This window comes from Montipora capricornis, chromosome 1 (assembly GCF_036669925.1).
Source record: "Montipora capricornis isolate CH-2021 chromosome 1, ASM3666992v2, whole genome shotgun sequence".
Classification (NCBI taxonomy): Eukaryota; Metazoa; Cnidaria; class Anthozoa; order Scleractinia; family Acroporidae; genus Montipora; species Montipora capricornis.
The window spans coordinates 43,365,464-43,389,111 of record NC_090883.1 but is presented as its reverse complement, the minus strand read 5'-3'; the positions used below and the strand labels follow the sequence as shown (position 1 = coordinate 43,389,111).

The 23,648-nt window shown below is 39.0% G+C and overlaps 3 protein-coding genes across 4 annotated transcripts in view; 1 reads left to right on the top strand and 2 right to left on the bottom strand.

The window, feature by feature from the left end:
* Positions 1-23,648, bottom strand: part of LOC138045363 (uncharacterized) — a 235,795-nt gene that overhangs the window by 164,326 nt on the left and 47,821 nt on the right. The gene's annotated exons all lie outside the window — the stretch shown is intronic.
* LOC138045224 (uncharacterized) lies at positions 2,516-7,505 on the top strand. Its single transcript, XM_068891644.1, has 4 exons — positions 2,516-2,692; positions 4,276-4,307; positions 5,216-5,287; positions 6,344-7,505. Exons 1-4 carry the CDS (start codon positions 2,603-2,605, stop codon positions 6,642-6,644), a joined length of 495 nt encoding a protein of 164 aa, XP_068747745.1. The 5' UTR covers positions 2,516-2,602; the 3' UTR covers positions 6,645-7,505.
* LOC138045209 (snRNA-activating protein complex subunit 1-like) lies at positions 6,847-15,878 on the bottom strand. 2 transcript variants are annotated; one of them, XM_068891625.1, is made up of 11 exons: positions 15,736-15,878; positions 15,389-15,419; positions 14,047-14,178; positions 13,421-13,486; positions 13,214-13,288; positions 12,672-12,779; positions 11,332-11,453; positions 9,273-9,318; positions 9,029-9,154; positions 7,779-7,844; positions 6,847-7,664 (listed from the first exon to the last, which is right to left on the bottom strand). In XM_068891625.1, exons 1-11 carry the CDS (start codon positions 15,855-15,857, stop codon positions 7,578-7,580), a joined length of 981 nt encoding a protein of 326 aa, XP_068747726.1. In that variant the 5' UTR covers positions 15,858-15,878; the 3' UTR covers positions 6,847-7,577. The 2 variants fall into 2 exon arrangements, with proteins under 2 accessions (XP_068747726.1, XP_068747731.1); XM_068891630.1 differs by lacking the exon at positions 15,389-15,419 and having other exon boundaries at positions 15,736-15,853.

Below are 23,648 nucleotides of genomic sequence, written 5' to 3'. Positions count from 1 at the left end.
AGACCTTATTCATAAATGGCGGTCAATTTATAATTTTTTTGTCGAAGTGCAAATTAGCCTACCAAGCCTCGATACCATACAGTGAATTGAAAAGATTTCTCGCGCTAAAATGAGGCTTGGTAGGCTAATTTGCACGTGGACAAAAGAATTATAAATGTGACCGCCATTTGTGAATACGGTCTATAGATTGTGTACACTCGTAATTTTTCTTGTTCGCGCCTTTAAGGACGGTGCCTACTATTGTTATTGCGCATACGTTTTACGCATCTCCAGATACTCGGTGGCGCGGTGACCTCATGGTTAGTGTGCTCGGCTCCGGATCGAGTGGTCCAGGTTCAGGTCGTGGCCAACACATTGTGTTGTGTTCTTGGGCAAGACACTTTACTCTCACGGTGCCTCTCTCCACCCAGGTGTATAAATGGGTACCGGCGAAATGCTGGGGGTAACCCTGCGATGGACTAGCATCCCATCCAGGGGGGAGTAGAAATACTCCTAGTCGCTTCATGCTACAGAAATCGGAGATAAGCGCCGGCCTGATGGGCCTTCTGGCTCGTAAGCAGTGACTTTACCTTTACCTATTATTGTTATTGCGCATACGTTTTGCGCATCTCCAGATACTCGGATTTCCTATCGGTAGTGCTTACTATAAAAATGCAGGGATGTTTTTGCGCGGTTTAAAACTATTCGGAGAAATCAGAACTTAGCAAGTGCTCTTGCTATCCAAAAAGAAAATTTGGGGTAGCCATGCATTTTTCAGAGATAATTAAGCTTTAATTTGGAAAGGAACGCCATACATTGCTTTGTATTTTAAAGCTATTTACTAAAATATTGTTGATTCATTATCTTTGAAAAATGTGTGGTTACTCGAATTTTCTTTTCGACTTTTAAGAACACTTGTTGAGATCTGCTTTTCCCGCATATCCATACAACCACGCAAAAATACCTTTGAATTAGTAGGCACCGTCCTTAAAATAGATGCACAAAAATGTTTCCTAAGTTCTTTCTAGACGATATGTGCGTCTTCTATAATTTGTCCCGTCTTCTCTAGACGGTTAAAATCCACATCTTTTTGGCTGGTGTATGAAGGACTTCGTCACTCCCTGTGCTACAACAACAAGGAGAATACACGAAACAAAACATTTTCGTACACGTGACTGGACTGTTTCAAGTATTTCTCGTTGTGAACTCTCAGACCGTTTCCCACTACGTAGCTACAATAGCTACTTCTAAATCCAAAATTATCTGCAGTTTAACAGTTCTTTACTTTTTGGTCAATTGAACAATTTTTCTCAAATTGGAGTCCACTTGAAAAAAATCGGGGTACTTTCTTGTAACCTATCAAATGCTAAGGAGTACAATGGATGTTCCAGTCGTTTTAGCGCGCAAGGGATCATTGAAGGGCAAGGTTTGGTTGAGCCTTGTGTTACGGTTTTGCACTTGCGTAAGGTGGTATCATAAACGGACTGAAGCTTAACGTGCCATGGCATAATAATAATGATAATGATAATGATAATGATAATGATAATGATAATGATAATGATAATAATAAAAGTCAAAGATTTAGAGATTTGTCCAGGTTTGCATGCCGTTGCGAAAATTGCCAAAAATCGCAAAAAGCGGAGAAGACAAATCCTTGATAAGACTGCGAATGCGAATGACCGTGTCACGTGATCTTGTCAATCATAAAAATTGCCGTGGTACAAAATAGATGCCATAACTGGAAAGAGCGTAATGAAATTAGTAAGAATGTCAATCTTGAGGCCACTGACACTGAGTTATGTGAGAAATTTTATAATGATTTGAATACTTAAAAAATTACTGATATTTGTATGGAAAACAGCTGCTGGATGGAAAGGTCCTTTGCTGGATGGCAAGCTTTGCTATAAACTCAACTAAGCGGCGACTACAGCAGGTCTAAAATGCTCAAGATTGAGCGACAGACCTAAATTGTAAACGAAATTGAAAATGTTCAGAAATATTACGGCAATCAGTATTGACCATACCTGCAGAAACTAAACCAAGAGTAAAATAGCTAAATGAAAGAAATGCTTGTTTGAAGTGCGGGCAGACGATCCTCGCATTTTTAATGACTAGACCGTTCCCGTTCCTTCGTCCGCGCGCGCCCTCCTCGAGTGTTCCCTTTCGCTACCCGTCGCCTGTAGCCTGCGTAGCAAGCGTTCCTGTTCGAAAGAAGAGCTCCCAATTTCCGTAAACAGGCCGCGCGAAAGTTGGGTCGACCCAACTTTCGCGCGGCCTGTTTACGGAAAATCGTTTGGGAGCTCTTCTTTCGAACAGGAACGCCTGCCACGCAGACTACTCATTCGCAAAAGGCATTTTTCGGGCAACAACGTCGGTCTCAGACTAGACATTGAAGTGGTCACTTGTATCTGCAAATATTCATTTTCCTTTTTTCATATATACTCCTCTTTTTCTGTCGCTTTGATACTTTTATATGGGCGTCACGCAACTCATCGGCATTGCATGACGACCTTAGTGTGCGTGACGAATTTGGAAGTAGACGGTTTCAAAATATGCGCATTTATTACAGTGATACACGTCTGAGCTACAATAGATCATACGCATTGAATTGAATGTATGTCGAATGGCTGCTGATATTTGGATCTTTTTCCCCAAAGGCTTCATTCCTTCGTGCATTCGTACCGCTTTTTTGGTCTACATGTCTATATTTTGGGTGAGGTTTAAATTAATCGTTACAAGGAAATTACACATCATTTCAATGTAGTAGTGTTAACTTGACGTGTTGAATGTGATGCCTAATCCTCAAATCTTAATTTTGTTGTAAAAAAGAACCATCATGAACTTCGTGCAAAATTGCATGTTTATAAAAGTATATTTAAGGATTTTGAATAGTTGATGTCAACCCTACTGTCAAAAGTAAACCATTTCAGAAGTTAGAAAACGCACATGACTGTAGCAGCTTGCCAGTTACATGTACAGCATAATATTTCGAATGAAGCTATTAAATCTCTGGTAACCTAAAGTTAGTAAAAAGTTAGTTTATCTTTTGCAAAAATACATAACTATTTAATTTGAAATACATTATCGCAGTGGTAAACCAGGAAATAGTATATTTTCTTCTCCCTCTAATTCTTTCAGGCGCGCGAGTGTTAATTTATCCTGTTTCCATGGCCTTTTCCTTTAGCCTGAAAAATGTCGTCCATTCAATTCAGTCCAATAGAAGAAGTTGATGAGAATTCGAACATGCAGCTAAAAGTACAATTTAAAAGACAAATATATTATTAAATCAATTACGTTATAATTTAGGAGTGATGGGTTTTGATATCAAATTTCCATCGCGCTGTTTCCTCCACGACGTTTGTTCTAAACGCAAGCGAGGACAGACTGTCGCCTCTGGAAATTGCTCTACGGTTTTTTTCGTCTTTTTGGAATAGGATCGTAGATTAAAGACCTTGCCTTTGAATGTAGAAGTCTTATATTTTGTTGTCAGTGTGTTATAGAACCAAGCCACTGATCAATATATAATTTATCATAATTTCCTTGACTGTCTGCTACCTTTCTGGACTTTTCAAGGCCAGCAAAACAAACACAACTACTGGCAGAGGGCAGACCACTTGGCCATTTGCAAGCAGTCAGCAAGGAAGTTGAAAATGTGTTTTTTACATTGTTCATTGCAATCCCCATTAAAATCATTTGAACCCGCTATAAAAAATTGTGAATGTCACACCAATTGACACCAACCAGTTCAGTGGAGGTCTTTGACATGGTTATTCTGTTTTTATTGTTAGAATTTAATTTTCTTTTATCATTCTTACTAATTGAATTTTATGTTGTATCTGATATTTAAGTTGCCTTTATTTTTTTAATTTTTCACATTTTAAACAGATTTTATTGGCAATGGAACTGTAATTTATTATTTTCGCTGATCACTTTTCTTTGAGCCATATGACTTTTAATTTCTTAGTTGTTATTTCTTTCTACACCAGTACCTTTCATAACTGTCTGGTGCAGTAAAACATGATTGCTCTCATCTAGCTTGCATGTTGTTTTGTGTTTATCCTTGCAACAGTAATGATTTCTGATTGGCTGAGCAAAGAAAACAAGAATGAAACAGGTTTTACCCAGAGCAACTTCAGCTTTTAAAGTATTCAAAGCAGAACACTTTACATGTGAATTTCATGTTTTATTAATGCTCTCTCCCTCCTCAAAAGTAACCTGCCTCAATTACAGATACTCCAAACCAGAAGCTAAGTCAACAAGTTAACTCAACTCCACTATGTTTGTCTCCTTTTGAAGGTGGAGGGATCCCATCAGTGTCATGCGGATTGGTAAGCAAATGCTCATTTGGGACCCAGCAGCAATAGTCCGAGAAAGTTTGTCTCTGTCAAGCAAATTTTGGGTGCATTTGTTTCTACCCTGGCTTATAATTCAAAATTTCTTTTGTGGTTAATCAGTCGTCTAAATGATCTCTGCCGTGATCTCCTAGCAAGAAAAGTTACCAGCACATAGGCTAGAATTTAAAGTCCTAGAAGTTTGGCAAAATCACCCCTATTATTACTACGACGATGACTACAGTTTGCACTCATCTGAGCTCTGAGGTTGACCCATTTTACTGCAAAAATGACATAAAAATAATATGCCAGTTCAACAGGGCCTACTCAACCTAAGCTCCCAAGTAGCAACTTCTTTTTCACAGTCATGTGTCTTTAGAATCCAGTGTTTTCCCAAGTAGTCAGCTGAAGAGGGCAAAATGTTCTCACCTGGTCAAAATCTCTTCCTTAATCATATTTCTTATCACCTTTTTCCTCCGGGCCTTTGAATGCAAAAAGACCCAAAAAGAACTTGGGGTAGGGACGGTTGAAAAAAATCCTGTCGTAGACCAAATGCAAAAATTGCCGGCAATAAATGACATTATTCTTTTGTCTTTGTGTTAACTAGCCTGATGGCCTTGTTAACAAGTGTAAAATTGAAAGAATTTTGGCTGTAAAACGAGGCTAGTCCTGAAGACTAATTTTCACAAAGACAAAAGAATAATTTGCTGGCGGACATTTTTGCATTTCAGTCTATGGGTTTACAATTTTTCACCCAATGCCTATTTGCCAGGTTAGCCACCAACTGCCCTACCAGCCATTCAAGAATTGACCCTCACCCATTGAGCCTTTCTTGTCCAATAAAAAATTATTATGATCCAAGGTGCCAAGAATGTTGATGACTTTTTTTTTTACTTTTATTAAAGGTGCAATTACAATGAGTACTGCTGTGGCTACGATATGTGCTGCGATTATCTAACAGATTACTGGTACCTATGGTGAGTGAATTTGACACTGTTGACTTAATAACGCTATTTGCAAATGACAGCTGCCCTTACTGTGATTTTCATAATTCTGCAGAATATCACACTTAAGCGCCAAACTGTGTATGGCTTCCATCAATCAAATTCCCAAACTTAGCTGGGAAGATTGACTCCGCCTCAAGAAAGTGAATTGGAGTTTTTGTTAGTTCACAGCTCGAATACCATTATGATTTCTTTTAAGAGGTTCTTCAGTAAAAACCTTCATACAGATTCCATTGCTTTCCATCGATGGCATCAAGTTCGATTGTATGATACCGTGGGAACCAAAGATGCTGATTGGTAGGTTATGTCACACATAAAAAAAGCATTTGGTTTCGGGTCAACTCTTGGCTTGGTGTTGGAAGTTTAATTGATGTAAGCCAAAACGCAGTTTGGCAGTTGACGCTTGAAGATGAGATTCCGCAGAATCATGAAAATCACAGTAAAATTGATTACCCTCACTTTTCATCCATTATGACCTGATTCCATGGAAGTTAAACCAACCCAGGAAACGTAGAACTTTTATTATGTTGTCATCATTATTGTTTATTCATTAAATTTCTTTATCGCTCAAGTTCTCAATATGTGGGCCACTCCAATTATTATTTGCCCCTTTCTGCAATAAAATTATACCAACATGAACATCAACACATAAACGTACCATGTACTGCCACACTGATCGTTGCTCACCACCTCTAGAAAGGCTCCTACCATAGGCACTTATAAATATTATTATTATTGATCCACACAAAACAAGACCTTAAGGGATGTTGCAGTGGTGAGAGCACTCGCCTCCCACCAATGTGCCTGTGTTCAATTCCCAGACTCGGTGTCATATGTGAGTTGAGTTTGTTGGTTCTCTACTGTGCACCGTGAAGTTTTCTCCGGGTACTCTGGTTTTGCGTTAATTGTTAATTTCAGTTTACAGTGTCCCCAATTAGTTCTCCAGCGCTAGAATGACTAGACACTCCTTTCCTAAATTCCTATAACTTAGCAAGGGAAAGTTCATTCATTTTTGTCTCTTCATTCCAGGCTGACGATGGGACTTTTGTTTTTCTTCCTTATCCTTGTCTGCTGTTGGCTTCGTTACCACAGACAGCATTCTAAAGAATCTATTGAGGGCAGATATGTGCCCCTACCTGGTGCATTTGTCAAGTACGGGGATGAGTATTACATCCCCCAACAACCGCCACAAGTGCCATTTGCACGAGAACCTCCACATTTTACAGAGACAAGGGAGTTTGAATCACAACAGTATGATAGTTCACGATTTTATCCTCCGCCTTATAATTTCATCGAGAGAACTCCCAGTGCCCCACCAGAAGGACTTTGACTAACATTGACTTTAGTAGACATACTACCTGAATTGTTTTTAATATGGACTGCAAGCAAAAGGGTTCAAACAACTTTTTCATGAACTTACTGTGAAACTGCAGTCAAATTCCTTGAAACTTGGGGAGTGAAGTACTGGTATCCAAATAGAAAAATACAAATGATAGAAAAGGAGGGCTAAGGAATATAAAATACTGGAGGAATTTTTGTCTGCTTTTTTTTTAATTTATTGGTCTCTCTCTCCTTTTGGCAAAACTAATCAATATTTTGGGACTCAGTTTGCCGCTTTATTAACCCCAAACAGTGGCTGGAAATTGGCATTTATCTCCCAAGAAAGAAAAAGGAATTATGCGAAAGCTACTTGAACTTTGTTTCCCTTAGCGTATCAATAAAATCATAATATTTGTCATAAATATGAGTATGAAATGTTAGATTTTGAAATTTTACCACAAGTTTAACTACAATGTACCACCATATTCTTTGTGACATAAGAGATGACAAGATCCAAAAAAGAAAAGGCTCTTGCCTAGTAAAAAGCTTGGTTCTCATTATTGACAAAAACAGAATGAGGGTTTCTCACTACAAGGGTGACTTTGCATGCGTGACAGGGCGTCATAGTAGAAAGATTTTGAGTTAATATGTAAAAATCATGTTAACATAATACAAACATGCTTAAGTGTACCAATACAATTTTTTGTATGAAAATATATTTTGCCACTGTCTGGTCTTCTTAAGGTTTCTACGGGAAATAATAGTGTACTCTTTGTACAATAAACTATATTTAGTATTATAATAATAGAAAATTAGGCTGTACAACTTTATCAACAATAAACAATAAATTAATATTTCAGCTGTCTTGTAAGGAGTGTTGTTTTCTGAAAGACCTCCTCTCTTCACTACAAGGGTAGCTGTGTTTTCCTTGCATTCCTAGCATTCACTTCTTTGTACCCCTTTTCCTTGATTTATTTTCCTCATCTGAAGAGTCTTTGGTTGGTTGAAGATGTCTCATACTCTTTGAAACCTGAGGAAAATGTTGCTAGACATTCAAACACTACTATGACAAGATAAACTGTTGGAATGGCTTTACAGTATACCTATTAGAACAACAGTTTGCAGAAAAATATTTTCAACCTACCTTAGACACTGAAGCAAATGATCGCTTCTTAATTTCATTTATCCTCGAACCCTTTGCAGCACTTTCCTTAAGTAAAAAATACTTTGCGTTAACAGTCGCGAATAATAATGATGAAGATATCTGTAGTGTTCGTCTATTACATCTGATTCAGTAAACCCTGCAGCGCTCAGCAGATTCCCCCAGCATCATAGAATAATAATGATTTATCATTGTTTTTGCCTACATGGCCTTTGCTTATTGAAGTGAAATTGAATATTTTTCCATGCGACGTCAATCTTTAAATAATGTTCATTATGACTGACTTGCAGACTGACAATTTCCTGAATTTGTATGGGGTTGGACATTGAAAAACGTGCACTTGACAGCCTTGCAAATTAATCCAAATTACACATTTAAAAATAGAAATGGTTTGTCAACTGGGTTGATATGGTAAACTGAACACCATAAGGAAATTTAGAAGCTAGCGTTTCAAGCATTAGCCTGTCAGAGCAACTAGTCATTTCATCAAAATAGAGGCTCTGTCAGGGCAAGCGACATGGCCTAAAAAGTAGCAAAAGCACTTAAAGTGAAATCACAACAAACAACATCCTTCCTTTAAATTTCTGAGCGCAACATTGACAAGGCACCGACATGAGACCTTTTAAAATTCAGACAAGCGACATGATGGGAACCCTCTTTATAATTATAGAAGACATAGAAAAATGGACAGCTAAGGATAAAAAAAAAATGCAATTGCAATTGACATTTATACTAGTCTTGTCCTTATTCACCACAAGCCTTTCAGAGATAACACACCAAGCCAGCCACATCTGATGGAGAGGACAAACCAAAACATCTGGATTTCTATGCTTTGTTAGCTCTATGTGAATAGGTTTGTGGGTTCTTCAACATGTCATAGGATTTCAGGATTTTGTGAATTTGTGAACAATCAAGTGACTAAGACATGAGACCTATAGTTTAGGATTCATATTCAAAAAGACTTGAAAGTCTAACCACTTGCAGATTGATTACAATAATAGTGTTTTCTCCTCATTTCTTTCATGATTTTGAGCTGAGGGTTGGTTTGGCAGGTATTAATTATTTAATAAACACACAACCTGCCAAGTTGTAATCTGATGCTTGACCATTGCCTTAGAACTGAGTTTACCCCGGTTGTTTTAAGTAATACAAGTAAGTCATCAGCAAGGGATCTCAATATGTTAATAAATGAATGTTGTTACTTATAAACAAAATATAACTTCTTATCTCACCTTTTCCACAGTGCTTGTCACTGTGGGATTTGTTTCTTTGTCTGGTGCATTTGGGTTGTTAACAGATTCAGCACTGCCAGTGTTTGGTAATGACAAGGATGTTCCAGTTTTTCTCTCCAAAACATGCTGTTAAAAGTTTTTCATATGTCCAAATTAATGCTTTTGATCATCTGAAATAATCTTGCTATTAACAATTATAGTAATAATAAATTGCAAGTAAAACACACTGTAGAATCTTCCCTACCTTTTGGCATCGTGTACGCTTCCATTCATCAAATTTCTGTAATTCACTTAATAAATATTGAAAAAAATCAAGTAAGCAAATCATGAAACAACTCTCAGACTAGTGCTATCCTGCAAATGCTCACCAAACATAGTAATCCTTATAAATTTAATAAAGTTCTTTACATAAAACTCAAAACCACTCTTTCTGTGCAGAACTGATTAGTGATGGGACTTTTAACTCTCAAAAATACTGGTACCAATAGTTCTTTGCTTTTTCATGGGGTACAGGTTAAATAATTTTGATACCACCCATATTATTTTCATGACTATTTTAGAGATGAAAAGATAATTTTATTTAAATAATGCGTTATAATTATCTTTGGATAGATTACACTGTATGCAAATAATTAATCTAGGGTAGAAAGGGTTTTTACCACGTAAAATGGCTTTTAAATACTTAAAAAAATACATTAAATTAAATTCATTTTTGCAAAAAAAATGAGCAAAAAGAGAGAATGAGAGAAACAGAGTGAGAGACAGTTTGCTTGCAGGTAATGTTTTCCTTCTTAATATACGCCTCGCTGCCTCACATATTTTGTAAAACTCACTAAAAAACGAAGAAGGCCTAAAAACGTCTGCAATTCCGTGTTGACAGAGATTATTATATAATAGTTCAACAATCACATTTAAATAGGCTTTTTGTGTGAAATGGATGTCCAGTCATGAGCTGCTTTGTTTGACTGTGAAATTGCAGTTGAGTAAGCAAATTTACTATGCTTTAGGTTGACTTTGTAATTTTGCCGTTGTTCTAAACTGAAGAGAGAGGGAGTAAAGGATTGTCTGTCAAATGGAAAATGTTGTGAAAGAGATGACTGTGCATGTAATTCAGTTTTAGTTGTTGATAAAAATTGTTGGTTATTGTTTGCAAGGCTTAATTGTTTGTTTACTGCTGTCAGCTCAAAGGCATTTGATCTGTTTGATCACCATAAACTGTATGCAGTAATGATGATTAATTTTGTACTTTATGCAGAAACATATAATAATTATAATTATTTCCATGTACACTATATTGCTTTCTGGGGTTAGAAATCATGGGAGATCCGCATTTAGGCTTGGCTAAATCTATATATTATACACATTGTAAGAAGAGGACATAGTTTCTGAGTGGATGAAGCAGTTGTTAAACCATCGACTTGTGAACTACCCCCCACTGACGAGTAAAATTGTCTGGAGTTAGAATTAGACAGTAAAATCTATTCAGTCTCAGGACTGAGGATTGAGTCAATGGCTTTTAAAAGTGTTTGGAGGTCACTAGCCGGCAAGCAAGCTCTCGCTTTCATTTATCTTTGCATAGAACAGTCTGAGATAGCAAAGGATTACTGTTTAACCCATTGACAACTCAAATGCCCTAGGACGCTTCTAGTTGACGGTGTCTGACATTTGCAGACTGCAGACTGCAGGCTGGCTACAAATAGTGCTGATAAACGGTATTTAAGTCTAAAGAAACCATTTTAAAACGGTTAGCTTTCAATAATATTATTGAAAGCTAACCATTTTAAAATGGGTTCTTAGACTCAAATACTGTTTATCAGCGCTATTTGAAATGGGTTATTAGACTTAAATACTGTTTATCAATGCTATTTGTAGCCAGTCTGCAGTCTGCAAATGTCAGACACCGTCTAGTTGACGGGTAAAATTGTCTAGCGTCAGACAGAGTAAAAATCTCTGAAGTCTCACTCCCAGGGGTCAATGGGTTAACGGACTGGCGACATAGTTTTTGACAGCTAATTAACCCATTGACACTTCAACACCCTAAGATTGCCCTCAGTTAACGAGTAAAATGGTCTGGCATCAGACAGAATATAAATCTCTTAATTTTGTCACTCCCAGGGCTCAATGGGTTAAGGCAATCATTGCCATTCAAAATGCAACTTTTTGACAGAGTTTTGAGCAGTTTTGGAGCGAACACCCCAAAAAGTTCCTCATTCAGTCGAAATTGCACTAATTAATAATCTGAGCTTTAACAACACAAATTAATGCTCAAGGATTTAATCATTGAGCATATAACATAATTATACCTGGCAATATCTGTAACAAGATTATCAGAGATGGCAGAGAATGGTCGATCAGTAGAAATGGCTCCTGACCCCAGTAACTTTGCCTTCATCTGAATGTAGTTTTTATGAGCCTCATCTAATTTCTGTGCAAAACAAACAGTGAAAGTCATTAGTCAAAACCGTAATGGGTACTTCCGGGATAACGAGAATGTGACAGTCACAAAGTGCTCCCACACAAATTTCCGCAATTCAACACTTAAATGTCTAACTTAGTGTCTTACTTAACTCCCTAACTGCAACTGGACTACCCTAAAAATACCACAGTATTTTGAATGAGAGAAATGATCTAATGTCTCAAATAGTGCTTAAGTCTAAACACCCCTCTTTTAATGCATGGTGTTGATTGACAGTGTAATTTAAGGTGGCTTACTACAGTTTTCGGAAGTTCCGAAAAAGATCAAGATTTTGAAATCTGTAAAATTAAAGTAACAGGATGTCTGAGTAAATAAATACAAATAAATAAATAATTGAAATAAATGAGTAAATAAAATAGGCCATTTTTCTGTTGTTACTCAAAAAAACTAAAAGGTTTGCCCTTTCTTTAAGTGCTGTTGCAATGATTTAGACATCAAACTAGTTTTTTCTTCTTTTAAGATCACAGGCTCCGTTCACATGTGGTTTACAAGTTTACATGTGCGGGCTGCTGTAATGCCTGTTACGTCGACAAAACGGCCTGGCATTTTTCCACACGTGTGAAAGAGCATTCATTTTGCCAGTGATAAGGCCTCTTACATTGTCAAACATCCGCAGAATTCTTAACATTGTCACGCTTCATGTTCAGCAGATTGTTTTTTAGATCACACCTCCACCAGTTTTCAACTCAAGATAAAAGAGGCTGTTCATATTCAGAGAGAACAACCCTCTTTGGATCAACAATTACGCCACGTCAATCTAAAACTATCTTTTTAATCCCCACACTTTCACGCTATATACTTCATTCCGTTGTTACTATTTTCACATCAGCATTCTCTATTTATTATAAATTCAGGTTGCATTGCTTTGCATTCTGACTAACAGCGAGGATGGCAGAAGTTTCTGTCGAAACATGTATTGTAAACTCAAAGGTTTCATCATTTTCTTAAAATTCTTTGGACGCCTTTTGCTCTTTTAATCAGTTGTAGGGTCTTGTAGGGGTGTTGCTGCACAAAGGAAAGCACAATATTTTCTTCTCAGATGCTATTCAGGTCATGTGAACTTTGCATTTAGTTAAGAGAATTTAGCTCAGTCGGCGAGAGTGTGAGGCCTTCTGAATTATGTTGTTTCGTTCGTTGAGTAAAAATAAACTTGGTGAAGTTGATCACCTCAACTCCTTTAAATCTTTCCTCTAGATTATCATTAACATCATCAACAAATGCAGAGCTTTGTCCTTCCTCTTGGCTTGTGATGGCTTCTTTTGATCCATAAGCAAGCTGTTAAAAGATTATAAGTACAAAATGTTGACGGCTCTAAACTACAGTTCACATACTCAAGTTGGGATCTGGCAGCCTTTACAACAATTATATAATTTCTATGTTACGTGGTAATCAATGCTAGTGACATTTAAGCATCTCAGACAAATGTAACGTCTGTAATGTTTAATATTACATACATACATGTACATCCTTAATTGACCACTCCCCATAGGGGCTTTTCAGGGCCAATGAAACTGTCAAACACAATCACCACAGATCAGGACATTTCAACAACAACTGTTAAGAACCCCAACTGGCTGGAAGCAAACCATTTGGCTATATTTATATATATAATAATGAGTAAATGATACAAAGAGTAAAACAATTCATTATGTAACAAATGGCAAAGATACAATACTTTCATTTCGCATGAATATAAAGTTGTTTCATACCGGTATTGGCATTGCAACAAATAAGAATGCCCTTTCTTTGTACATAAGTCGAAGAATATAATCAGCATCGTGGTGCTATGAACAAAAAAATTGGAAATAATTTAGACTCTGTCTCCTTATGTAAAGAACAAAAAAAACTAAAAAATAATTTACCAAAATTTCCATTGATAACACTCTTAACCATATGAATGGGATTTTATTCTAAACCTGTTGTTCCACGATCTGGTTGTGAAGTTCCTTCAAATCCTTCATCATAGACAAAGTCATCCGAATCTGCAAGAATTTTGGCGGACACTTGTTGAGATCTTCAAATACAACTTTCCAGATTATTTTTAGCGGTAAGGTCTAACTGCGATTCTCATCATTCTGTGGAATTTCACCTTCAAGCTCTAAGCCCCACACTGCGTTTTGGCTTCCATCGTCGATCAAATTTCTGAACATAGCTGGGAAGATAGATGCACCTCGGAAAGTGAATGGAGTTTTTGTGTTTAGTTCACAGCTATAAATACCATTATGATATATTTTTGCAGGTTCTTCAGTAAAAAGATCTGTACAGATTCCATTGTCTTTTTCCATCAACGTTGTGTTTGAATGTACAAACATACCATGAGCACCAAAGATGTTGATTGGTAGGTTATATACGTCACACATCAACTGATTTTGGCATCCTATTCCGTGGTTCCGGGTCAACTTTTGGCTCGGCGTTGGAAGTTTGATTGATAAGAGCAAAAAAGTTTGGCAGAGTTTGGCCGTTGGAGCTTGAAGATGAGATTCCGCAGAACATGACAATTGTAGTAACACATTTTTAATACAATGAAGAGTTTAATACCTACCCTAACTTTTGGTCGATTAAGCTGGGTGTGATAAACAGCATATAGAGCATACACAGCTCCAATTCGATATGGAAAACTGCATGGAGTAGGATCAAGATAAGTACTTATGATACGAAACAGATAGTCAACCAACTGAAACAAAAATCAAGGATATTATTTTGGTAACAAAGAGGTTCGACAAAAACGTTTTGGACCATAGTGATATTTTTTTTATGTTGAATTACGAAAGTCAAGTGCCCAAAGTATAAAGGGAAAAGTGCCCTTTGAAAGATAAAATCCTAATGGTTGATATCTTGTCATGTCCTTTGAAAAAAGTCTCTCAAATTTTGTAGGCTTCTTACCGGTAACAGAAAATATCACAAACCCCCAATGAAAAAAAAAAACATTCTCCTTTGGAGAAGGGGGTGGGGTGCAGATCGAGACTAAAGTGTACTGACCCTAGGCACCTACCCACATGGTTACAGTCTATTTTTTTTACCAGACATACATTTGCTCCAACTTGTTAATTACCCTAAAAAAATGTCCATTTGCTTTGACCTTTGCCCGCAATACTTTGAGTGTTCAAGAACCACACACAAGTGGCCCAGTTGGTTGAGCGTCAGCCTGCAATGCAGGACCACAAATAACCCAGGCTCTGCAAGTGGCAGTGTAAAAATAGTAGTTGTGAGGGAGTGTTTTCTGCAAGATAGTTTGTAATTAAATCACAATAAAATGGCCTCCAAACTTAGAACAATTGTCATGTAGTAATTATTTCTTATGTCTGCAACTCGATTTCGGAGTTATTTGACATATATGGCATAGGTACCCTTCCACTACTAAATAAAATGATTTTATACCAAGACTATTGTGCAGAAATTGCTCCCTCACAACTACTTTTTTTTTTAAAATGCCACTTGCAGCACCTGGGTCACCTGTGGCAGTACTGGTTCGATCCAAACTCAGGATCATAAAATAACTGAGGAGAGAGTGCTGTCTTTGTAATTTCATCTGCAAATTATGGTTAGACTTTACAGTTTTCTCGGATAAGGACTATAAATCGGAGGCCCCGTCTCACAAAATAAATTATTTTCCATGTATAAAATAAATAATTTCAATGGGGAACGTTAAAGAACCACACACTATTCAAGAAGAGTAGTAGATGGAGTTCCCAGTTTTGTGGCTGTCCTTTGTGAGTACATGGGTGGGAGGGTATAGCAGGTCCACATCAGCTAACTAGCTGCCAAAGTTCAACTTGCTCAAACAAATAAATGACAAACAAACAAATAAAAGCCCAGAGTGCATAACTTTGCACCTATATAAAGCAAAAATCAAATTTAAAAAAATTCTCAAGCTTATTTCAAACCTGAATCTTTCTGTTTGTGTCCCTCCCACCGCTAGGAAGAAATCAAAACAGAGATTATCAGGGGTGATGGAGCAGCTCTGGGGAGCAACTTCAGGATACCCCGCCACAGCTAACCACTATTGTTTCCCCTATGCGGCATCTTTTGAAGAACGAGACTTAATACTGTCAATAGAGCCTATTCTTATTCAATGAAACGCAAATAGGTGGCGGGGTATTCTGAAGTTTAGCCCTAAAGCAGGTTACGAGAGCTGCTACACTACTGATTATCAGAAACGTGCTGTATGAATAACTTGCAGTAAAAAAGGAAAAATTCACTGTTAAAGCTCATTAAGAAAACAAGGGCATACCAGTGAATCAAGGAAAAGTTCATCTCTCGCCATATTTCGCAAAATGTCTCAAAACGAACACTCTTGTGGTTTTCAAAGCGGGATAACAGCAAACGACAGTCTGTGATCAATCCTTCCGCCATCTTTATTGTGGTGGTACAGTTCCTTCTTCATACATAAGCAGATCGTATCTCTAGAATGACATCCGCTGTCCATGCCTGAACCCAGGCCATTCGTTCGTCTGGTAAACTTTTGGCTGGGATCTGGGGTGGATAAATGGTGAGGATTTCATCAAAGTTCCAGCTTCAGCTTTATACATCAGCTTTCTGACCTCTTATGGTGATCAATATTTACTTTTATGAAGATTCCTCTTTCTTTTATCAACGGTCATAAACTCAATTTGATAAAACAGCTTCCGGGAACAGCTTATACATGCAATTGAGTATCATGAGTTTATCACTGAACAAATACTTTACTACGGAAGCAAGAATTGCATGATTGTGTACGGTGTAAATAAGTGACGAAAGAGGGCCTTCCAAAGGCTAAAGCCGACATGGGCAAGGCAAAGTCACGTGGTACTCACACTGCCAGCTTTTTGTGGCACAGAGCAACTAAGAGCATTTGCTACTCCCCACCCTTTCCCTTGTGGACTGTATCCTTGTCTATCATTTTAGTGAAGCGAGACAGTGTGAAAGAAAGTTTCTCGTGTAAGGAAACAACACGGTGAGAGAGAGCTGGACCAGGAACCCATGACCCGGAGCCTACAGCTCCCATACTGGGCCTATGTAACGGCATTTTTACAGACCAATCTATTTTTAGACTATCTTTTCCCGAAAAAACAAAGGCAGTTCCGGTTCGGTGACCCTATGACGTCAGCTTAATATTTTGTAATTGGTCATCGGGCTCCCGTGGGAGTCTCATTCGCGGGAAATTCAATCTAAAAATAAATCGGTCTGTGAAAACGCCGTGACACGAACACAGTAGAGTTGTAGGCTCCGGGTCATGGGTTCCTGGCTGGACCTAGAACCAGCTATCCAAGCGCCCAAATGACACAAATGAACTTGTCATCGGCTACCCTGATGGAGGAAACCCTGTCCTGATTTGGGTACATATGGGAATATAGTGTAGTCTCCTTCGCAGCCGTTATTAGGGTCGTCACGCAACGCTCCTCTCCAGTAAATGGGGAGGAGTAGTGGGGAGGAGCGTTGCGTGACGACCTTAATAACGACTGCGAAGGAGACTAAATATAGTGGTGACTTTGCTACAAATTTTAGCCCCTGTGGGTACTTAGATTTATGAGAGGGTCCTGTAGGGGAAATATGGGAGCTTGGATTGACCCAATTTACATGCATACATACTTAATTGACCGCTCCCCATAGGGGCTTTTCAGGGCCAATGAAACACAACGACACGGAATAACAACAACAACAACAACAACAACTGTTAAGAATCCCAACTGGCCGGAGGCAAACCAGTTGGCTATTTACAAGTGCAGCTGGGAAGTTGAACCAGGGACTACCAGAACAAATTCAACGAGTGGTCAGAGCGGGTCTTAAACCTCAGGGGATCTCCGGATCTCAAGGCAAGCGCCCTAACCACTGGGCCTGCGGCTGGGAAGATGGGATTTGATCACCGGGAATGGAATTTTGCCACTGGGTTGGGGTTAGGGTTGGGGGAGCCTCTATCTCCCATAATTGGCCTAGACGGTCTACCCTCTCCCGAGTACATCTTTTTGTAAAACACCTCCCACTGTTGTAAAAGCCAATCAAAACAGAGCTATCTCAGCGTGGCGGTAAATATGATACTTTTAGTAGGAAAACCCTGTTCCAAAGGGTTAAGTTTGTCGTCCTGCACGCATAATCCTTAAAGCAACGTGGTCATTAGTTCTGGTTCTAATAGGCCTTTTGATGCTTTCTGACGCCATCTTGGTTGAGGGGCAAACGCGGCTTAAATTAAAGTGAATGTATGGGATTTTGGCCGAATTCAAACCTCTATAACTCCGCTGCAGAAAGGCAGATTTCAAAAATTTTAAAGTAGTTTTAGTCATTTTATTGAAATCATTCACTCAACGGAAAATTAGATCATTGTACAAGGCGCAACGTCTGAAAACTGGATATTACAAATGTCCTCATATCGCTTCAAATTTCGCGGGAATTTCTATAATTTTGTTTGCCCCCCCCCCCCCAACCAAAATGGCGTCAGAAACCTTGAAAAGGTCTATTGCAATGATTGTATCTCCTTGTATCCAAGCGTCATTTTTCGAGACGGTTAATCGGCTTTTAATCAGTCTTTTTCATTGGCAAAAAAGCTGGCATGCTGATTACATTTCAGAAATAAAAAATGGGGATAACTGAGTTTGTTTTTGAGATATGAGCAGCTAAAGCCAAAATATGGGGTGTTTTTGCAGGGCTTTCCTGTTGCCACGGAAAAATGACCGAATTTTTTTCAGCAATAATTGGTGATTGATATGGTACCATAACATTGATGTTAAATGATAAAGTGTTGTAGTGTCAATCCTTCTAATAAGAACGTTTCTTTCAAGTGTTGAAACTAGTTTGAGCCACGTTAAATCAGTTGCTGTTCTGATGCATGACATATCTTACAACTTATCGCCTCTTAATATTGCTAATTTATTTATTTCTAAAGCAAGCATTCATTCACATAGGCCAAGGTCATCTTCAAGAGGTGACTATTTTGTTGAACCCTCAAGACTTGACAAACAAATTAAACCCTAGCCTTTTCAAGGAATGGTATAACAATTTGGAATAGTTTACCTCGTGAAATCCGCCATCTATCCAAAAACAATTTAAAAATTAAAATCCACAATATCGTACTCCAAAGACTTTCAGAGGTAAGAGTTTGATTGGCAGTTTCTTTTGTTTTTCGTTTCACCTCGCTCCTGAAGATTTCCATAGGCGTTCTCTGCCGAGCAGTACGCCCCCAGCCCCTTCCCCTTTGTTGTTTTGACCGCCTTCTTTCGTTCAGTCGATTCTAACTGCATGCTGGATAAACCTGGCTTGTATTCACGTAAAGCCTTGGTGAGTAGTATAAGGGCGCATTCCTTTTGTCAGAACTGACCGGCCAGACCCGTCAGTTTGCAAAGAAAATGCAACAATTTGAAGGAACACTTCCATGATAATCCCTCGCATTGTTCTGGAGGAGTATATGTCATCCTCAAAGTGTGTTAATTTGAATACGTTGTAGAGTTAGTCCTTCCAAATGCCCGGTCTGGCCGGTCTGTTCTGTCAAAGGGAAAGCGCCCTAAGATACTTTTTCTGATCATGAAGTGTCACATTTCTTTGGTGAAATATTGGTTTAAAACTGAGCCGCTTCCATTTCATTGATGCAACTTTAAAACACAACTGAATATGATAGGTGAACTCGCGGCAAGACTACTGATTACTCGAATACATGATGGCTGATGTCTCACTAGCACTTGACACCGTTGTTCCAACGTGTTTTTCCTAGCTGCTCCGTATTAATACCAGCGTAACACTAGATCAAGTTGTGCTAGGTTACACTTGACGTTGTTAACGCGACCTCCCGGCTAGCATCAGACTGGGTTCTGCTAAATGATTGGTCGATCTTAAGTAGAATAAATTGTACATCACATAAACCGTTCATTGTAATTATGCTTCGATTTTTGAGTTTAAGAGACCACGACGGCTACGGTGACGAAAACGTCACTTCAAACGATTAGTTTGTGCTATCCTAAGTATTTCACGATGTTTCTACCTTGTTTATGTTGTACAACATGAGCGAAGTATACCTTAACCAGATTGATACGTACGGATTTGAAGCAAAGAGAAAGAAGGAAAGATTAATTGTTGTTTGTCCACGTTGTCGTCAAAACCCGAAAATTAGTCATTTTACGTTGTTGTTTTGACGAGTACGGGAGAGAAATGTACAAAAATGCGTGTCGAACGTGCAGCACGATCATTTTTCCTCTTTTAACCAATAATATTACTGCATGCTTTTTGGTGTTGTCGTTGCCGTAACCGTGGTCGTTTCTTAAACTGCCTGTTGCCGTACCGGGAGGAAGGTCGGTATCGGAAAGTAGGAAAGGGTCAACTGCGTCCAAAAGCGATCACACGGGCCGAAATCCGGGATGACTCTATTGGTACGACGCTCCAGCGCCATGTCTGGAGGTACTGCGCTTTTCTCTCTTGTTCAAACATTCTGTCAGCGCATGCGTAAATGTTTTGGCTCTCCGATACGTAGCATACCAAAAAAACGGATGCTGGTCTTTACCCAAGGAATTGACATGACAGGCATAAAGGTAACGTAAGAACCGCGCGTGTCTGGTCTTCTCGAGACAGAGGTGAAAGATGGTTTCATGCAGACTGAGACGCCTAAAATGCTTTGTTGTAAACATGGTGGTTCACGAGTGAAGTTGTCTCTCTGCCCTTTCTGTGGGCGATTTCCAGGACCTACCGATACGATTTGGGCAAGTTTTGAAAGCTAAAATCTTCAATCGATGCTGTATTTTGCTGGTAGGACCGGTTGACTCGACACTTATGAAAAAATCTATGAAATGAGAATCGGGCGTCTTCCATTGTCATGGAATGGTAGAATTCTTTTTGGGCATGAACGAGACAACTTGACAAGCGCGAGACTGGCCCTCATGCATCAAACGGCTGAAGCGCAGCCGGAGGAAAAGTGAGAAAATTTCTAATCAGATACTTAGGAGTATCCCTGGTGTGTACTGTTAACTTAGACTTTCTAAACAAGTAGCAAAAAGGTTATCTTCGTAGTCAATGGTACACTGCCACGGGAAGCTTTTTGTTCGATGTGCCAATGTTTTTACTTTGTCTTCAGAAGAAGTCAAATATGGCCCGGTATGGAGTCTATGTTGTTTGTCGAGTTATTTTCTTTGTCGCTGTCATCATCAGAGTAGTTCTTTATAACGTCAGGGGCACCCAACGAATCTGTTCCTCACATTATCTGTTCCCCGGAGGAATCTTGCTGGCTGGCAAAAATACAGGTGTTTCAATGAGCTGGCTGGGAAATTTTGTCGTTGATAGAGGTTTTGCCTGGGAATTACTGACTTTTTCTAGCATTTCAACCCGAGCTGGCAGTAGAAATCCTGAAGACTGGGGAGGACGACTAAAAAAAAAAAAAAGAACCCTTCCCTCTCCCAGAGAGGACTCGTTTCGGATCGAGGGATTTGAAAGCACGCGGAATTCTTGGCTGAGAAATAAATTTGATCAGCTGGCTGGGAAACCAACCAATTTTATCTAGCTGGCTGGGAAATTTCTTGTGTGTCTTGCTGGGAAAAAGGAACAGATAATGTTTTCCCAGCAACACTGAAAAACACCGGAAAGTGCCGTAATAACATTTATTTTCATTAACTAGGGTATAATAATACATTTTACAACAAATTGGTCGTTGGGTGCCCCTGTAACGTACCCGCTGCTTATCAAAATATTGGTATTTTGACCTGTATCGCTTTCAATAGTTGCGTCCATTTCAGTTACATTTGTGTACGTTTGAGTTTCGTTCAGTTCGAATCGCGGAACGCCCCGTTTCGAAGCTGACGCTCGACATCTTTTAGGGTGGGGCCACCGCGAAAAGCGTGTGCCTTTCTCTGTAAGTGTTTTTAGAGCCCCAAGAAGAAATCGATTAAGCCAACTGCTCAACATCGATCTTCAGTACTCCAAACAATGCAGCACAGTGCTCTCGATGATTTTGGACTGCCTGGTTTGCTTTTAAGTAATGATCCGTGTAAGGTGGATAGCAATTTCTTTTCTTATGTGGCAACGGTGCTTTCCCCACATAGGAATGTTATCATTTTTACAAAGAGAATGCATTGTATCGTCATTGATTATAATTTCACATAATTACGTGCACATAACGTGACAAACGATAATTGCCTAATTACTAATTGACACAGAAACAACTGTGATAAGACAGCATCTGAAGGCCATCGGATTTCGAACTACATACCACCTACTACATATTGTATTGACTGACCACTGCTTCAATTATGCGCTACACTTCTGCTACCAAACGGAATAAAGTTGTTTGAAACCGATCGCTTATTGAATATTGGTATACACCGATACATTCGAAATCCGTGAGAATCCTCCAGGAATGGCAGAAGAGGCGTAGAGAGAGGAAGCGAAGAGAATTAGGACATCAGCCAAGGCAAGATTCAAGAGGAAACGAAATGAATTCTTTAAGTCCGTCGATGAAAACAAAGGTATGGAAGCAGTTAAAAGAACCTTTGCGGTCTTACATGACGCTTGGAATATCGTCGAAGGTAAGCATGATATTTACATGATACACTTAGCTGAAGACGAAATAGAGCAGAACGGAGCATGGATAAACGAATTGCAAGAATTCTACGAAGAAGCAGCGACTACTCACACGCAGTACGTCAACGACCACACCTTACACGAGCAGAAACGAGTGGAAGAATTTCACAAACAGGAATCAATGAGACTGGAACAAGAAAAACTCAGACGACTATTGGAACAATTTAGGATAAAAAAGAAGTCCATGAAAACTATCTTTGACACATTAGTGAAACACGCATACGATGCAATGGCATCCCAAAATGCTCCCGAAGCTTTGCGCAAAACCGAAAGAGATTTAGATATCGCGCTCGCGGATTGTAAGGCATTACATAACACAATGCTCGAGCTACTTGACAACGAAGACGTTGAAAAGGAAATCGAATGGATTCGAAACATGCACGCGCGCCATCAAGAGATCAGTAGCCGCATCGAAGCATTTATCTCGGTTAAAATAAACGATACCAAGGCAAAAGACAAAAGCAATCCGCTACAACTCGAAAAAATCAAGATGCCGTCATTTCACGGAAACGTAAGAAATTATCCACAATTCAAAACAGATTTTGAAAAACAAGTCATGCCGTCAATTAATGCCGAGAACGCACCATATGTTCTCCGATCATGTCTTGGAAAGGAACCAGCCGATACGGTAAAAGCGTCGATGATGATATTACTGCGATGTGGAAGAGACTGGACGAAAAATACGGCGATCCTGCAAAGGTTGCTGACGTCGTAATGTGCGCCATTCAAAACATAAAACCTATCAGAGAAGGCGAAAACAAAAAATTCGTCGAATTTATCAATGTCATCGACGACGGTCACAGAGACTTGACATGATGGGCGTACGTTGTTCCAATGAGGGACTTTTCGTTGGTTCCTTTAAGAACTGGGTGTGTTCCTCCTATACATCGTCCGAACTGATTTCTCAATAAAAGTAGATGTCCAGAACTTTGTTCCTTTAAGGGGTGGAAGTCTGCGTATTCATAACCTATCAAGGTATCAACCTCTCCGGTGGGCCTTATTAAATCTTCCTCGTGTACGTCTTTGAATAGTTTAGAGATCCCCTGTATGTCGATTGATGGAATGGGGGAGGTTATCTTGTCGATTCCGTAAACGTCGAACACGATTGCTTTGCCCTGTTTGTCAATAAGTGGGAGCTTGTACTTAAAAGTGTCCACGGTTTCACTTTCGCCACCTACTTTGATAATTGATAGTTGTGCCTTGATACCCTTGAGGTTTTCAGCTCTTGCCTTTGCATTTGTGATAAAACATAATGACGCTCCCGTGTCCCACAAAACGTTTGCAAATCCATTCTTTGTAGGTATCTTCTGTATTTGGAGTAAGCACGTTTCAATTTCGTTATTACACACACTTGCAGTACCGCTTACGGAAACAATATTAGTTGGTTTTTTTTGTCCTGTTCCTCTTCATGTAGTGTTTGGTGAAACCTATTGCAGTCGTTAACGCCACATGGTTTCTTGCCTCTACAGTCTTGAGTTCTGTGACCCCGTTTTAAGCAGGACCAGCATGCTCCCCTTTCCTTTAATGTGTCACGCCTTTCTTGCATTGGTTTTGAGAGATAAAGCCTGCATTCATTAGTCCAGTGATTAGCACCTTCATGGTATACGCATTTGTTTC

What these genes read in the sequence shown, in the direction of transcription:
- LOC138045224 (XM_068891644.1), top strand. Translation starts at nt 2,603, where the DNA reads ATGGCTGCTGATATTTGGATCTTTTTCCCCAAAGGCTTCATTCCTTCG. An exon ending in TCTACATGTCTATATTTTGG is followed by an intron (nt 2,693 to 4,275) that starts GTGAGGTTTAAA and finishes CTCCTTTTGAAG; the next exon opens with GTGGAGGGATCCCATCAGTG. An exon ending in ACAGATTACTGGTACCTATG is followed by an intron (nt 5,288 to 6,343) that starts GTGAGTGAATTT and finishes TCTTCATTCCAG; the next exon opens with GCTGACGATGGGACTTTTGT.
- LOC138045209 (XM_068891625.1), bottom strand. Translation starts at nt 15,857, where the DNA reads ATGGCGGAAGGATTGATCACAGACTGTCGTTTGCTGTTATCCCGCTTT. An exon ending in TTAATCGACCAAAAGTTAGG is followed by an intron (nt 13,487 to 14,046) that starts GTAGGTATTAAA and finishes AAATTCTTGCAG; the next exon opens with ATTCGGATGACTTTGTCTAT. An exon ending in TGACAAGCACTGTGGAAAAG is followed by an intron (nt 7,845 to 9,028) that starts GTGAGATAAGAA and finishes TTTTTACTTAAG; the next exon opens with GAAAGTGCTGCAAAGGGTTC.